The following is an 18,127-nucleotide window of genomic DNA, read 5'->3' as shown; positions in this document are numbered from 1 at the left end:
TTTGCAATGTCCTCAGGTAGAAATGGATGCCGGTTTATATTAAACAATAACTAAATTGAAGTTAAGAGTTTAAGTAACTTACTGATAGCACCATGGCCAGTTAGGGCAAGCCTTCACTAGAAACTAAGTTTACTTCAACAAACTTTCTCATGTTTCTAACACCAGAATGTAAACCAGGAAGAGGCATCCTATGTGCATTCTGTTTGCATCTTTCTAACAGAGTAATTTGTCCATGGACAGCTATAGGAGTCAGAAAGAGCCAAAATACCAAGTTGGTAGATTGTTCTGAATTACAGAGTAGTCAACTTTTGGTAGACTGTGAAGATTAGTAAACAGATTACTTATACTAATAAAAGAGAATTGGAATTGTATTGACAGATGTATAGGAATAGAGTTTTACATATTAGCAAGTTTTCCTAATGGTAGGTGCCTGTGTTATGCAAATCATGTCTTTGTTTCTTTGCTAGTTCTTGTGTTATTCATGATCTCTTTTTAGCTTTTGCACACATTTCAGTATTCCAAACAGGAGTTTTTTTCCCCTTGCTTTGGAACCTGTCCTGAAACTAGCTCTGTAAACCAGGCTGGCCTTGAAGTCACAGAGATCTGCCTGCTTCTGCCTTCCCCTACTGAATGATGGGGAATGCCTGGCTTACCATTTTCTTAATAATCAGTTTCCAAAGCATACATGCCTACTATCCCTGGAAATAATAGCAGGATGACTCAGCAGGTAAGGACATTTACCACCTAGCTCTAGGACCTAAGTTCTAGCTCTAGGTGGTAAGTTCTAGCTCTTTCCACGTGGTGGAAAGAGAACCAACGCTTGGAAGTTATCCTGTCGCAACACCATGTGTGCTGTGGCATAAGGACACTGGCCCACTTCAGCATGAGGCTCTGCAGGCCTTGCCTTTCTCTCCCATTCCATCTGCCTTGATAAAAATCCATTAATTACACCCCTAATGCTAGCCACCCAAGGTATTTTCCCTTATTTAGTAACTTCTTCTTAAAGCAGACTACCAAAGTCCAGCAATCAGAAGACCCCTTTGACTCCTCTAATTAACATGACCAATTAAAATTAAGCACCTCATCCTGACACAGGGTTTCCCCCTTTACCATGTAAACCACCTTTTACCTATGGGCCATATCTATCTCCCATCTGTCCAGAGGCAGTCCTTTGTCCCTCTAGGATGAACATACCTGTCTCCTTTCCCTTGTCTCCTTCCCCTTCTCCATCATCCCCTGTCTCCTTTACTACCACATCCTATCCCATTCTGACACAGACTCCTGTAAGGAGTACGGTTTTTTCACCTGCCACCTGGTCTTGTCCTGCCGCTGCGCCAGCCCCAAATAACACACAGAGACGTTATTTGATACAATGCTATTGGCCCGGTTACTTGTTTCTTATCGGCTAGCTCTGTCTTAAGTATTAACCCATTTCTATATATTTCCACGTGGTCTTACCAGCAAGAGGAAGCTGGCGGTTCTGCTTTCTCCTGACTCTCAATTTTGACTCCTTACTACTTCCTCTTTCCTCCTTGTCCCCTAGTCCCTCCTAATTTCCTTTCCTATTGGCCAACAGTGCTTTATTCATTAACCAGTATGAGAAACATATACAGAATGACATCTCCTATCATCTCCTCTTTTCTATCTAAATAAAAAGAAGGGTTTTAACCTTAACATAACAAAATATATAACACAACAGTTATCCAATAAGAATCAGAGTTAACAATATTTAGTTCATTAACATTTAGTAAGGTTTAAGAAAATATTCCATCTTCTATCTTACCTTTGTGAGTCTAAAGTCCTATATGTAACTTATCTTTAAGCCTAACTAAAAAAAACTATAACCATAACTATCTGTCTTCAACTCCTTCAAAGACCACAGAAGAATAATATATAAACTCTAGAAATGACAGAGACATCTCGCCTTATCAGTCACCCTAAGTTCTTCTGTAATCTTCCATCTTCAGCCCATAGACCATAGTGTGTTTAGCAGACTCTTCAGCAAAGCAGGAAACTTTAAACTGTCTTCTTGTATTGGCAGTTTGTCAGTCACTTTTCTCTGTGTCCTGCAGACTGTCTGGCAGACTCTTCCATGAAGCAGGAACTCTGTAGCAATGTCCATCTTGAATCAGCAGTCACTTTTCTGTGGGTCCTGCATGTCCAGTTTATACAGCATAAAGTCCAACAGTCCAGGCAAGAGCAGTATCTTGTCCAAATGGCTAGTCTTGCCATATTGGAAGCAAACTCCATAACGAGTTTCTTCAATGTCCATCTTCCTTTCTGGCGTAGGTGGTGTTGCCAGGAGCATTTATGTCTCACTGTCAAGAAAAACCCTAAACCATTTCAAATGCCATATTCTGTAGGTTTTTGAAAGGTTTGAAGAATGCCTATTCATCTCAAATACATCTCTGTATATCAGGTAAACAACAACATTGCTAAAATGAAAGTCATAGCTGTGTTAGCTGTGGTTTACCAAAGATGGAGGCGGGTACTTTTACCGCTGAAAGCTGTGGTCACTGTCCTGGTCTACGGGCAGCTAGCAGCAGGTTGCCGGCTTGGAGGTGTGGTCACTGCCATTTCCATCTCTCATACACACCAATAAATTGTTAGCAGTGCTTTTTTAAAGCCGTGTGGGGTTTTTTTTGCTGCTTATGCTGAATCAGGAATCTTCCCTTAAAGGAGCCGCACAATTATCTGCTTGCAAAGCAGAGTCCAACCAAGAAAAATGCTGCTACTAAGAAACCGTGCTTGTCTCTGTTCATTTGTTTTTAAAACCCTTTTTTAAGCTTTTGTTAAATTTTAAGTGGAAGTTCTTATTAGCCACGTGGGCGCCATATGTAAGGATTACGGTTTTTCCTCCCGCCTCTGGTCTGTTCCCACCGCCCGCCAGCCCCAATTAACACAGACTCCACTCTTAAAAACTACACCTGCAAGGTCATTTGCTGCTGTTTTCTGGGTCAGAAAGCAGTCTCTTTAACTATGCTTCCCCACTTAAAGGAGCTCTCTCTGAAAACAGGTGTTTGGGTGTTGTTTGCTCCTAATCCAGGGTTGGGGAGGAAGCCCCCACTATTCAGAGTTCCCCTTCACTCCACACACAATAAAAGCATTAAGTTAATGCAACATTTTTTTTATGTTTTAAATTACATTGTTTTTACACTGTGAAACACTATTTTATAAAAACCCAGAAGTAGATATTGGGGTTCAAGTTCAGGGTCAGATAAGCAAAGTAGCCAGCCACTAGCTCTTACCTCTACCTGAGACTGAAAGGGTGATCTGGCTAGCTCCATGAATCCTCTGACTGCCTCTCTCAGTGTGGCTGGATACTAAATCTTCAAGGCTGACTTTGTTTCTTCCTTTTATACCTTTCAAATACTAGAATTAATGGCATGTGTATCACTTTCAAGTAGTTCAGTGTAGCCTTGAACTAACAGATCAGTCTTCTTGTCTCTTGAGTCCTGGGATTAATGGTGTGTGCCACCATTGCCTGGCTCTATGGCTAACTAGTATGGCTGCTAGGATTAAAGGTGTGCGTCACCATTGCCTGGCTCAACAGCTTGTGGCTAGTTTTGCTTTCTGTACCTTCAGGCAGGCTTTATTAAGTCATAAATAATATATCATCAAAACAACCTGTTTGATCGTGGCTGTATTGTTGTAATGATGTGCTAGTTAAGAAAACAGTATGAAAGAACCAAAGTCCAGACATAAAAGTATGAATTTGTATAGAATTTTACCATCATGGATACATAATAATGGCCATATTTGGCTGACATACAGTAAAATAACTACAGAAGTTATTCCTCATAACAGAAGTTTACCCATATGTGTACTACTTAATTATATTATTGTTGAGGTAATTAATTCTTATACATTAAGAAATATTAATTTTAGGGCTGGTGAGTTAAGCCATGGGATAAAAGCATTTGTTACTTTTACTAAGGACTCAATTTCAATTCACACCAGCCTCGTGGACTCAGAACCTTATATAACTCCAGTCTCAGGGAATCAGTGCCCTCTTCTGACTTCCATGGGCACCAGACACACATATGGAACAGTTATAGACATGCAGGCAAATTTTTAAAAATCTAAAAATAGATATTTATTTTAAATTGAGGTTTCAGTTATAGGTATATGCTGACATAAAATTAAGGTAGAGTCCCAGCTGATTGATATTTTCTTTTGTTTTTGATAGAGTACTAGATTGTGGTTTTATATGAAGCTTGGTCTACATATAGACTATATTATATATACAGTCTAATTAATCTATGTCTCCATAGACTAACATTTATTTTCTACGGGTTTAGAATCTGAGGGTTCATGTGATCCTGAATTATTCAATTTGAGACACATTTGTAGATCTCAAAATAACTGATTTCTCCCTTTTCCTCTAAGTGCTGTCATTACTATTATTCAAAATGCATTATTTGAAGTAACATTTTATGTCTTTGGACATGGTCAATTTCATATCCTTTTGCTAACCTTAATGATATGAAAGCACTAACAGTGTGTTTAGTCACATCTGCAGATCAGCTTTACAAAGAATAGAATTGTTTTCCTGCAAAGTTTCAGGAGTTTGGCACTATTCCCTAGTCCTTCAAGCCATGGAAGGGATTACATTGAGGCTGCTGTTCCAGTCAGTCAAGCTGCAAGTCCCTTGTCACACAGCTCCAACTGTAAGATGTGATCCAAGCTTTTGAGTTGAGCTGGGAAGAAGAAGAAACAGTGTTTGCATGCATGTGTGAATTCTGACCTGATAGGATCAAGGCACCTGTTGTAACCCAAAATTACATCAGGCCTGTTTGATTGAATTGTTAACTAGCCATACAGTATAAAATCCTTCAGCCCAGTGCTTTAGGATCTTTTTCTTAAATGTAATGTGCTGCTATAATTCTGTGTGCTTCCCCATGACATATAACACACATCTTCATACCTGCTATTGATCATGACTCTGGGATTTCCTTCTGTGTCACTGTTTGATAGCATAGATGACATGTGCCACTTGACCATTTGTTTCTGTGTGTTGGCACAATAAACCAGAAACAGAACTTCCGTTGTACAATTTTTTTTTAACTCTATAACATTTCTTAGATACATTACTCTATATCATTAATTTCTCCTGTGTCCAAAGTCATCTCTGTGTGTTTATAAACAAATCTTCCTTGTTCTAATTTCTTTAATACATATGTATGATTTCATAAATGGAATTATACTTTTATTTTATTGAAAATAGATTCTTCTCTTCTACAGTACATCCCAACCACAGTTTCGCCTCCCTGCACTCCTCCCATTCTTCTCCCACAGACCCACTCCCGCTCTGTCTCTCATCAGAAAAGAGCATGCCTCTGAGAGCAACAAACATGACATAACAAAATATAATAAGACATAGCAAAAGCCCTCACACTGAGGCTGGACAAGGCAACTCAACAGGAGGAAAGAATCCCAAGAGCAGACAAGAGTCAGACCCACTGTTCTCACAGTTAGGAATCCCACAAGAACACCAAGCTCACAGCCACAACATGTTATGCAGAGGACCTGGTGGAGACCAATGGAGGTCCTATGCTTGCCACTTCAGTCTCTGAATCCTTTGTGAGCTCTTCATGGGCCATGTTCTCATGTTGTCCTCCATCCCCTGATTCCTACAATCTTCCCATCCCCTCTTCTGTGGGTTTCTCTGGACTCTGAGTAAAAGGACCCAGTGGAGACCTCCAGTTTAGACTGTCATTCCATATAATGTCTAGCTGTGGCTCTCTGCATCCACTCTCATCTGCTGTGGGAGGAAGCCTTTTGAGGACTGGACAAGGCATCAATCTCTGAGTATAACACAGTACCCTTAGAATCACTTTGAGTTTTTGTTTTTTTAGACCAGTCGTGTTGGTTCTACCCTAGGTCTGTGGGCTATCCAGTCTCTGGTTCCTGGCCATGCAAGCCATGTGAGTCATGGGCTCCCTTTTGCAGAGTGGGCTCAAGTCAAAATCAGACATTGGTGGGCCACTCCCAGAAATCCTGCACCACCACTTCCCCAGGACATCTTGCAGTCAGATGAAAAGTTTTGTGGCTGGGTTGGTATCTGTGTAAGCTAAGGAATGCTTTCCTGATAAGATATGCATACTTAATAAGAAATTCGTTTGCAAGGGCATGAGAAATAAGCCTACTATTCTCTGAGGGCTCAAAATGCCTAGATATTTCTCTCATTAGCCATAATATGATGACTAAACACAGCAGTTACAATATATTCAGATATAACATTGGTTCAAGAAAAACATGTTTATATGCTCAGTCCAACTATTACTTAGTGATATTTTCACACATGCAACATAGCTAGGAAACAAACAAGAATATAGGTATTGCAAGTAGTTTTAGTGTCATTTTGGAAAAGTGTCTATATTAAACTATTGTTAAAATATTGTTTTCTCAGATCTTTATCTTCATAATTCATATTGACTTTTCTAGATTAGTGTGTTTAAAGAGAAAGTACACAAGGTTTTAAATCTTTGACATAGTTCTTGTAGGAATGTAATATTTAGTATAAAAGTGACAATATGAAAAAGTATACTTCCAAAATTGATCTCTATCTCTAATTTTGTTCATTTTTGTTACAATTAAATAGAACTTGGATTAATCTATTTCTTTAACAGATTTGTTGATTGTTTTACTTGTTGAATTTCTGAAGTGCTGTGATTCTACTACTTGAAATGAAAACAGCTCTAATGATGGCTCAGTGGGTAAAGGTACTTGAAGCCACATAAATCTGAGTATCTAAGACTTCAGTCCCAGGGATCTGTAGGTGAAAACTGACTACAAAAGGTTGTCCGCTAACTCCCACATGTACATCTCCATATGGACGTACAATATGCACACAATAATAGTAATTAAAGATTTTAAAAGTGCACATAGGTCCGTATTTGATTGTAAAAATAGCAAATCTGTCTTCTTTTATATCATATATCAGATAGATAGGTAGGTAGGTAGGTAGGTAGATAGATAGATAGATAGATAGATAGATAGATAGATAGATAGATAGATATTCCCTTTAAGTAATTTCCACAGAAGCCTGGAAATTCCTCATGCGTGACTAAAAGACTTGATACCTTCAAGTCAAAATTTTTGTTGTTATAGGCTATTGTTAAAAGCTAGATTGAACATCCTTAATGCAGAATCCAAATACAAAATTATTGGCCACTATGATTCCATATATGAAACATTCTGTGCCTGACCTTATATAACAGGTCTCAAACAAAATGTCACTGCATTAAAAATATTGTGAAATTACTTTTAGGATATGTACATCCTGTATTTATGAACAAAAGAGTTCTACATTTGGACTTGCATACCTTTTTCAGTATCATTTTATATTTGTAGATAATTCCAAACTCAAAAAAAAACAAAAAAATCAAAAATCTGAAACCTAAAACACTAAAGAGCCCTGATCATTTCAGATGACACATTTCCAAACCTTATGATGTGTGTAGTGAGAGAGTGGCGTAGAAGAGGTGGAGAAAGAGACAAGTTTGCTAATATTCTTTTATTACTAGCATACCCGTATTTTAGTCATTGATCTCTCAAGACATAGTAAAAGGAAAATAAGAAGTCTTGTATTTTTAATGTTTGATAATACTTTACATCATATTTCTAGGTCTTCAAACATGAACTAGCTTACTTACTGACTGGAATTCTTGGAACAGCAATAGATTATTGGATCTTCCTTGGTATTCATATGGGTAGAAATGTGATCCGACACATGTCTGATGACTTAGGAAGTTATATCTCCCTTTCCTGTGATGGTAAGTGTCATTGTTATGGTTTCATTTTAATCACTCATCCTGGTAATCAGTTTTAAGTTTCCTTTAAGACATCTATTTTCTAATGTATATTCATATGAAGTTTTGTTTGAAAAATATACAGATATGTACCTACAGAGACAATGTAAGAAGGAATAGAATTTTTTTCTTTAATGCTTCCACACAGAGAGTTTCTATCTTCTTTTTATCTAAGAATTTATATATAGTTGAACTTGTATTACTTTAAAATTTTTAAACATGTATTAATTTGTATAATTTATTTACTTTTATATAAGTTTGTATGAAGGTATCAGATCCCCTGCACTGGAGTTACAGTTGTGAGCTACCATGTGTGTGAGGAATTGAACCTGGGTCCTCTGGAAAGGCAGCCAGTGCTCTTAACCGCTGAGCCATCTCTCCAGCCGTTAAGCATTTATGTTATTTGTTTTTGAGAATTTCATTGAGTATTGAATTTATACCATTTCAATCCCATGAACTCACCACTTCAATTCCTCCTGTGCCTACTCATCCAACTTCATGCCCTTTTCCTTTGTTATTGGTGTGTGTGTGTGTGTGTGTGTGTGTGTGTGTGTGTGTGTGTGTGTGTGTGTGTTTATAAATACAACCTGCTGAACCCTAGTCCATTTAGTATTGTTTATATATGTGTGTGTTTAGGGATGACTTCTTGGGATTAAATCAAGGCCCATCCAGGGAGAAGACTTTCTTAACAGCCATTAATTACCTATATTTCTTTTCCTAAGGGTAGGACTTCTTGAGATTTCTCTCATCCACAGTTGGATGTCAGCTGGTGTTCTCATTGTGCAGGTCTTGTTTAGGAGACTGTATTGTCAAACTTTCATGGGTGTGTAGAGGAGTGAGTGTGTGTTTGTGTATGTGTGTCTGTGTGTCTGTGTGTCATAGGAGACATCCCTATAACTTAGGCTATTACAGTCTCCTGTGCCCTTTTTCATACTGTTCTCTGACCCTATGCTGTAGAAGTTATGTTGTAAATACATTGATTGGGAATGGACTTCCTGACAGATGTTTTCTCCATTTTAACCAAATACAAATTTCTGGAATGGTCTGTTTGTTGCAGGGGAAGAAAAGCTCTTTGCTAGAGTATGGAAGCTGTACTTATATGTGGATGTAAGAATAGGCATTTAAAATCAATTTCTTCCCGTTTATTGTAATGGTGCTAGGCCTATAATCCCTCACACAAAGACCTGCACAGTGATGGCACCAAATAATTTGCCATTGTAGGAACCTCACAAAAACCCGCCCTTACATAAGGAGCTGCTGAACATTAACGGTTGCTAATGAAGGGAAATCCGTTTTCTCTAAGGACCAGCCCCTTAGCAGGTTATCCAATCACCATTGAGTTTTAACAAAGGGTGAGGAGAAAAGGGAGGATTTTGCTCCAAGGAAAAGTTGATAGCCACAACTGAGGAAGAAGATGCTAACTGGCACCTAGTGGAACTTAAGGAGGCTACAGACATTAGGAAAAGCCTCCTGTACCAAACAATTACCCAACGAAAACACTAGTACACATTGTTATTTGACAAATGAATGAATAACTCCATAATACTTCATAATAGAAAGTCAAGATAGGACAGGCCTTAACGTTCTTATCAAGGTCATGTCAGTCATCTCAGGAAATGTCATAAGCAACTTTTGGGTCTGAATTTCTTAGATCAAATTCAATCTTACCTTAGATCTCTGATCATTCTTTCCAGTTATTTCTACTAGGTAGGTTCGTTGTTTTTAAAAATCACACTTGGGATATAGTTTGCTAGAATGCCAGGGAATTTAGCTAACAATTCCTTGTCTTCCAATAATGAACCTCCTTAAGTTTCAGCATCCATGAAAGCATTAGCAATGGCATAAAGGACTGTCAGTATAGTTTTATGTGTTTCCAGTGTGTACTTATTGCCGTTAATTAAATCTCACTCACACTTTAGCTGAATGCATACAATAATAACCCTTGCACTAATGGAGATCTGTATGTATGCTACTGTTTCAGTGCTTTCTTTAGTCATATTCTAGATGTTTCTGCTCTCCAAAGCGAGGCATTTGCTGTGCTGTACCTACTGTGAAATTTACTCTGTTCTCGAATATCAGATTTAAACCCTGGCAGTTGGAACCTCTGACTGATGACTATTTGAGCTAAAGATTTAGCATTAATATCATAATACTATGGGCACAATCATTTGGTAACAGGGATTCACCTTTGTTTACCAATTAAAACTCTAGATGAAGATGAAATTATGCCATTATTTGAAGTGAATGTCCTTACTACTCTTTGCTCACTTTTCTCGGTGCACACGAGCAATATAGCTCAATTGGCAAAAGCATTTGCTGCCAGGATGGGTAACCAATTCCTCAAAATAATCCACTTGCCTCAGCAGACATACAGTGGGGGGGAGGGGGGCGGTAATGCACTGTGCACACACGAGCACTGAGAGGGAAAGAGACTGAATAAGAAATTACAATAGAAACCTAAACACATATATATGTAGAATTGGTTCCTTAGGTTTCAAAGCTTTATGAAGAAATTTGAAAGTCATTGTTTGCCAGTTTCTTTTGTTGTTGCTGCTATTGTTAGTGGATATTCCTGCCTGTTTTGTTTGGGTGTGTTTTGTATTTTACATCAGTTCAGTTATTCTCCTCTGTATTTTCTGACTCATTGGTAAGGATAGTGGATTTGGCTATTTTATTGTTTTCATTTGAAGATATCGACTCACCTTCCTCATTTATGGTTAGTATAACTGCTGAAGTTTACAATTGTTTCGTGAGAATTAAGGAAGTGTGTATTTCAGAGGACGGGTGTAATCCTTTCTTGTTTTCATTAGACCTCATGCCCATCAATTCCACAGCATGGTTTTTTTCACAACACTTCAGACAGAATTCCTTTCTGCATGTTTAACTATCTGAATTTCATTTTTATCCGAATTGAAATTCTTGAGAAACTAGCTTCAGATGAGGATTAGATTTTCCATTTATGTAAACTACTAGGGTAAATATTCCTTGCTCTTTAGGACTCAGAAGCTGTAGTAAGAAAACAACCTCACACATACACAAATAAATAAATAAATGAATAAATGATAATGGCCTTGCTCATATTCCTTTGCTAATCTTTGAGTCAAACTAATTTCTTTTGATTTTAATGAGGAGGAAAATGTGTTGTTCCAACAGTTTCATGGCCATATAGATAGCCCTAGTTAAATTGGTGGCTGTAGAACTAACAATTTGAGCAACTGTGGAAAGGCTACCGTAAATGCCCTTCCCAGATAGTGAGATCAACTGACTTATCCACCATCATGGAGCCCTCATCTAGTACCTGTTGGAAACAGAAGCAAACACCCATAACTAAACACTGAGTCGAACTAGAATCAAGATGCAGAGGGAGAGGACAAGACGAGGTTACAGAAACACATAGAGACAGCTGACCTGAACAAGGAGGAGCTAATGGGCCCCCAGACTGATAGCTGGGAAGCCAGCATGGGACTGACTCAGGACCTCTGAATATGGGTCTCAGCTAGAAGGCCTGGGCAGTCTAAGGGACCTCAGACAGTGGAACCAGGATGTATTCCTGGTGCACAAAAGGACCTTGCAAACACATCCCCGCATGGAGGGATAACTGCCTTAACCTAGAGACAGGAGAGAAGTCCTAGTCCCTACTTCAAATGACTTGACAGATTTACATGACCCCACCTGGATGGCATTGCCCTACATGTGGAATTGGGGTGGGGGGAATGGGAGGCGAGGGTGGTCAGGGTGCATATGAGGGGGCATAGGGGGTAAGAGGGAGGGAGGGATGGACGGATGGATGGATGGAGAGGGACATGTAAAATTAAAAAATAAATAATAAAAATTATTGTTGGCTGTAGGAGCATAGACTTTATCTGGGCCTTTTATTCCATTTATGTATGTATCACAACTATTTACTAATGTTGAACTTTAGCTCTTTTAATATCATATTGGTTGACCTCATTCTTTGTCATTTTAGTGTGTTATTTATACTATTTATAGAAATTTGTAGAAAATTAGTATCATTAAATAGTTGACATGGGAATCAGCTCCCTTGGTAGTTTATCTCTGTCGATTACTCTGTATATTAATGAAATTTTGTTTTTAACATTTAAAGCTTTACATAGAAGAGATCTAAGGATGTTGGTGGGGTTTGTTATTTTTCATAAACTAAAATTTCTCCTAGCAGTAGTGGAGTGGGGTGTTCAAAATTACACCTAAAATTTTTTATGATATTATTTTTTATTTAAATTGGAAACAAGTGTGTTTTACATGTCAACCCCAATTCCCTTACCTTCCCCTCTTCCCCTGTCCTCCTGCCAACCCCCACCCCATCCCCTTTCTGCTCCCCAGGGAGGTTGAAGCCTTCCATGGGGGAATCTTCAAAGTCTGTCATATCATTTGGAGCAGGACCTAGGCCCTCCCCCGTGTGTCTAGACTGAGAGAGTATCCCTCTATGTGGAATGAGCTCCCAAAGTCCATTCGTATACTAGGGATAAATATTGATCCACTATCAGAGGCCCATAAACTGTCCAGCCCTCCTAATTAACACCACATTCAGGTAATCTGGGTCAGTCCTATGCTGGTTTCCCAGTTCATGAGCTTCCCCTTGTTCAGGTCAGCTGTTTCTGTGTGTTTCTCCAGCCTGGTCTTGACCCCTTTATTCTTCACTCTTCCCTCTCTGCAACTAAATTCCAGGAGTTCATTTCAGTATTTAGCTGTGGATATCTGCTAGCCTGGTTTACAAAAGCTAGTTCCAGGTCAGCCTCCAAAGCCACAGAGAAACCCTGTCTCGAAAAACAAAACAAAACAAAACAAAACTACAAAAAAAAAAAATCAGATTGAATCAAAATTATAAATAAATTTTACCAGCTAGGAAATATCACTCCATTGAGTAGAACCCACTGCAAAAATACGGGGGAAATGTATAAGATGTAGCAATAACTGTATTTACTTGTTTTTACAGACTTCTCTTCACAAGAACTAGAGATCTTCATTTGTTCCTTTTCATCCTCCTGGCTTCAAATGTTTGTTGCAGAAGCCATCTTTAAAAAGTTGTGCTTACAGGGCCCCGCCAGTGCTCGCACCGAGCCACTCTCTCTTCAGAAAATCGTAAGCACGGCCCTCTTCTGGTTCATTTTTCCCTCATAAGTGAGTTCATGAGTTCAATTTCAGTTCTTAGTGATGTCTCAGAAATGGCACAACACAACTCATAGCCTTGAGTATTTTCTATCTCAAAATTAGAGTGGTAGGGCTGGAGAGATGAGTCAGTGTTCTTCCAGAGAAGCCAAGTTCACTTCCTAACATGTATGGCCCTTCTGATCTCAGGCAGATGTGGATGCCCCCCCATATGCACACAAGTAAATAATAGAAATATGTCTTTTCAGAAAGAGACTAGTGAAATTTGGAGGGAATAAGTAGGAAAAACTATTTCCTGAGGTTTGCCATGAAACACTTAGAAACTACATCCAAAATTTTTTTGACATTTAAAAAGGAAAACTTGTAAAGATGTATGCTATATACATATACATACATATAAGCTGTATTTGCTCCCATTCTCTAGTGTCTTGGCCATGTTAGACAGTAAGGTCTAAAGCTATAGAAGCTTCTTCAGCATACGCCAAGCCCCTTAGTTTATTAAAAAGCTTGGAAAATTGCTTTGCAACAGATCTTGTTTGAAGGATATTTTTACCTCTTATTCCATTTATTCTGGACTTACCTTTCTATTGAAGAAAACCATTAACAAAATAATACTTGTCTCTAAGTCTTAAGGTACAAAAAATATGTAAATCCTAAGATGAATATGAGACTTAATCAAAAGATCTTTCCTAAGTGAATACTAAGAGTGAACTAAAGTTATCTTAACTGCAAGATATTGACAAAATAGTTACACAGAACTGGCAGCTTTAATATTCAGTCATGTTCAGAGAAGATAATGTGACAATATAATTGTGAAATGAAGAAAATAAAAGCAGACTTGTTAGTAAAATGATCAGGTAATGTTGTTTCCTGCTCTATGAAGTTATGGTAATGATACAGTCTTATTTTGTAACAGATAGACTCCTATTTGCCAGTTTTGGGAGAAATGAACATACATGGGGCTAGAAAGATGCAGACGCCAAAAAAAATCGGCCAGCGACCTTGCCTAGAGTCTCAGAGAGCATTACTAATGCTGAATGGTGCAAAGCAAAAGCAAGTTGAAGGTTGGCCAGAATTTCCGTGAGTAATGCTGTTGCTACAGCTATACTTTGTTTTAGAATGTGGACTTTAGGTTATCTGAGGTTTGTCTGAATTATATTGATTGGAAGAAAACTCAATTTTAGACCTATAAATCCATAGGATCAGCACTTTCTTTTACTGTAATGCAAAGATCATATTTTTCTCCTACTAAGTGCTTCCCAAAAGGAATGAAACTATATTAATCAAGACTCAGTTTCATACAAGTATTTTTCTGAAATAAGAAGTACTATTTACTTTTAGAATATAAATGAGATTTTAGATGGTTGGTTGTGTGAGATACTATATTTTCTCAAATGAGATGCTTCTTGAATAGGGAACTCTGGAGACCTACATTCTTATTTAGCTTTCGGCTTTATTTTTCTCTACAAAATGTTATTTTCTTGGTTTCTTCTTTGTCCAACATCCTCTACTCATTACCTTTTTAGTGAACAGTTGGAGATAAAGACTAATAAAGTGAAAATTAATGCACCAAAATTTGTTCCCATAATAGCTGACATGATTTTAAAAATTGGAACGAATATGATGAAATGAGTAAATGGCTTAAGTTAAAAGAAAGATATATTTTAAAGGGGGAAAAAGTACTATCTTATGTATGCTGGCATGACTTACTGAGAAACAAGCTCTCCTTGGTTTTCTTCCTTTTCAGAGAATTGAACCGTGCTAAATGTTCCTCATCATTGAAAAAATTGAAAAAGAAATCAGAAGGAGAGTTGTCATGTTCCAAGGAGAATTGCCCCTCTTTGGTTACAAAGATGAATTTTCATAAAACTAATCTAAAAGGTATCCCAAATATCTGAATTAACTTATTCTAAGGCCTTTTCATGGTTGTAATCACTACTTGCAAATCTCACACATTTGCCCCGATGAATGTTTGAACTTAAATATTGGGCTGGATCCAGGAAATACCTTCAGGGATACTGTATTATATTCTTGAACTCTTGTTTATACAAAAGAAGTGGTAATTTAGCCCAGGTGTAATTGTGTGCCCCTCCCTTTCTTTCTCCTGCCTTTCTAGATGCTTATTGGTGTGTAGCTCATGTTGAGTTTATTCCAGACTTGCCCTCCTTACTTTGCTATTCCATGTCAACGTGTGCTGCTTTGCTTAGGATCACTATCTTCTGATTTGAAAGTATAATTCGTTCTTCAGCTCTTTTCAGTAGTACACATTTTGTGAACAAAGAATGAGGAGTAGGCTATGTTACATAGCTGTGTTAAGCATATGGGCTCTTTTCTTCTAGGCACTGAGCCCAGACCGAAATGTGTTTGGCTTTTGGTTCTAACTGTACTGGAGCCTAAGTACCTAATGGATAGAATTTCAAGAATAGTGCTGCAGTAATTTACTCTAGCACCTCTTTTACTCTTATCTGATAACCTGAAGATATGTGTCTACAAGGCATCTCTACTTGGATAAACTAACTTGCCAGATTTACAAACTGTTCTTATTTACAAACTACATCATGTATATTAACTCCTGATATGTATTAACTCATGAAAACAGTGACAGCAAAGCTTCTACAATTTTTTGCCATGATAGAAGTTTATAACTGACCATTTAGCTCGGAATATAAAGAATATTAGGTAAGAAATCTGATATTCACTTTAAAGATCAGTGTCTATTTTCTTTGTTTTACTGTTTCAAAATGTAAAATGAATATGAATGACTTTAGGCTGAACAGCAGGAGTTGAATGCAGAAGATAATTGAGAAATATAGAAAAACTTGAAGTGACTTCCTATGCTTGTAGAAGAAATTCTCGGAAGAAGTTGCAGAGATAATCGATAAAACTGAACACTATAAAAATGTGCTACTCTATATTTTATAGCAGGAACAAATTATGTCCATGTTTCATTTTGTTTCCTGTGCAGTCACTGACAAGTATTTAACCATTTTTCTTAATGTCAAATTCTGACTTACATTTTACTAGTCTTAGTTATGAGAGAGATCTGAGTAGGTAATCTTGACCAGCAGCTACTTACTGCATTCCTCCCAGCAAAAATCGTGCCATTGTATTTGCTAGTGTTGTTCAGCTGTAAGTGGTATGTAAGGACTTTTCTCGCCTCCCTGCGCGCACGTGTGTGTGTGTGTGTGTGTGTGTGTGTGTGTGGTGTTTATATTAAGATTCTTCCATTTCTCCCTCTGTGCTGCTGTAGCCAAGCCAGATAGCCTATTGAGAAGCAGCAAACCATCTGTTAATGGATTTGAAGTTCTGAATTATACTTGAGTATGTGGAGGCACTCGTGCTTAGCCAGGAACATTCATTTGAATTAAGCTATAAATGCTGTATAAGAAAGCCATACATTTATCGGAGGTCCATGAATAAATTTAAGAGAGGGCAATTGTGCTTTAGAACTTTTATTGCTGCAAAACCAAGTATTTTTGGTGTTTCTACATTGTGGGGTTTTATAGCAGGACTGAAGCTTTAAACCTTGTACTAGGGAGAGACAATGCCTCTGTTAGAGCTTGAGCTGTAGAATTTCATTGCTGAATTGCTGACAGAACAGAAGCTCTGGATTGCTGGGGCCCTGCCATTTTTTTTTTCCTTTTTTTTTTTTTTTTTTTTTTTTTTTTTTAATGCAAGAGATGGTTAAACCAGTCAGAAGGAAAGGAAAACTCGTAAATAATTGTCTGGCATGGGTCCAGATCTTCTAGTCCATGGCCTTTGATTATTTTGTTTAGTTGATATCTTGTCTTCTCTGGAATAATCTATTAATTTTTTATGGCAGGGGAAACAGCTCTGCATAGAGCTTGCATAAAAAACCAAGTGGAGAAATTGATTATTCTTCTCTCTTTGCCAGGAATAGACATCAATGTTAAAGGTAAGTTCTCTGGGTCTTTGTGCTTTCATTCAGTGTCTTAAAATTTGTCATATAAAATAGTTTTATGTCACAGTAAGAAAAGTCATTTAAATAAATTTACTGAAGAATTTTTAAAATACTGTTAGCAACCAAACCAAAATAATTCATTATGCAGTAATTTAGAGCTAATAATATAACATACTTTAGTAGTAGTTTTTTGGTCATATTCCAACATTAATATTTTGAGGTTGCTTTTTATTTATTTTCATTTTTAAAAATAGAAATATGATTACGCTGTGTTCATTTTCACCAAAGCTGTTTTTCATATATGAAGCTCCTACAGAGTAATAGGATGGGAGTCATAGAACGTCAATACTTTGCAACCAACAGTACTACTTCTGCGGTTTTAAAACTTGCCTTGATTTGTAATTTAGACAATGCTGGCTGGACGCCTTTGCATGAAGCCTGTAACTATGGCAACACAGTGTGTGTCCAGGAAATTTTGCAGCGTTGTCCAGAGGTAGATCTGCTCACTCAAGTGGACGGGGTGACTCCTTTGCATGATGCACTGTCAAACGGACATGTAGAAATTGGCAAGCTGCTACTACAGCACGGGGGTGAGTGGATTTGTGCTAAATGGGTTTTGATAAATTATCTAGGCTTTTGATGAATCCCTCCAAAGCAAATAACACTTGATGTTTAAAATATGTAAGGAAAGATGCTTTTGTTTTATATTAATGACAAAGACAAGTCTCCTAAAATATTGCCACCCTTTATTAGCTGTTGTAAGAATCATTTTATAGTATAGATGTACTGTTAAAACCTATTGAGGTTCATATACGATAATATGGTTTTTTTTTTTTTTTTTCAGTTGAACATGTTGGCTTTAAGTATTCCTTTTGCTAACATATATGATGTCTTTGTGAACCAGTCATTTCTTAGAGCTTTGGACTGGGTGCTTCTGGTGACTCCTGTGGGTTTCATTCTTGTTTTATTATTTATTATATGTATAACTCTGTAAGTCAACACTGTCTATATAAGGCATTCTTTTATAGAATATGGAAAGGATAGCCAAGGATATTATTCATATTTACAGTCAACTAAGTTAAAAAGTCAGATTTTTGGATGGTATTAAGTGTAATGCAAGGCTTTTGTGAAGAGGCTAACTTCGCTTCATATCCATCTTCTGCTTTTCCTAACTCTCATTTTTCCTGACTCTTCAGCTATTCCTGTTTTGGCGATATTTCTGCATGTGAACTGCTATAAAACCTTGCTTCAAAATATTCAACCT

General features: G+C 37.5%; 1 protein-coding gene across 3 annotated transcripts in view; it reads left to right on the top strand.

Moving 5' to 3' along the window:
- Positions 1-18,127, top strand: part of Slf1 (SMC5-SMC6 complex localization factor 1) — a 62,954-nt gene that overhangs the window by 42,446 nt on the left and 2,381 nt on the right. For all 3 annotated transcript variants that reach the window (XM_051182786.1, XM_051182784.1, XM_051182785.1), the window contains exons 15-20: positions 7,631-7,778; positions 12,769-12,914; positions 13,858-14,021; positions 14,689-14,822; positions 16,765-16,857; positions 17,271-17,453. In XM_051182786.1, the coding sequence (XP_051038743.1) occupies positions 7,631-7,778; positions 12,769-12,914; positions 13,858-14,021; positions 14,689-14,822; positions 16,765-16,857; positions 17,271-17,453 (868 nt within the window). The remainder of the gene's footprint in view (positions 1-7,630; positions 7,779-12,768; positions 12,915-13,857; positions 14,022-14,688; positions 14,823-16,764; positions 16,858-17,270; positions 17,454-18,127) is intronic.

The sequence above is a fragment of the Phodopus roborovskii genome, unplaced genomic scaffold, assembly GCF_943737965.1.
Source record: "Phodopus roborovskii unplaced genomic scaffold, PHOROB, whole genome shotgun sequence".
Classification (NCBI taxonomy): Eukaryota; Metazoa; Chordata; class Mammalia; order Rodentia; family Cricetidae; genus Phodopus; species Phodopus roborovskii.
This window is presented reverse-complemented; position numbering and strand designations above follow the sequence as displayed.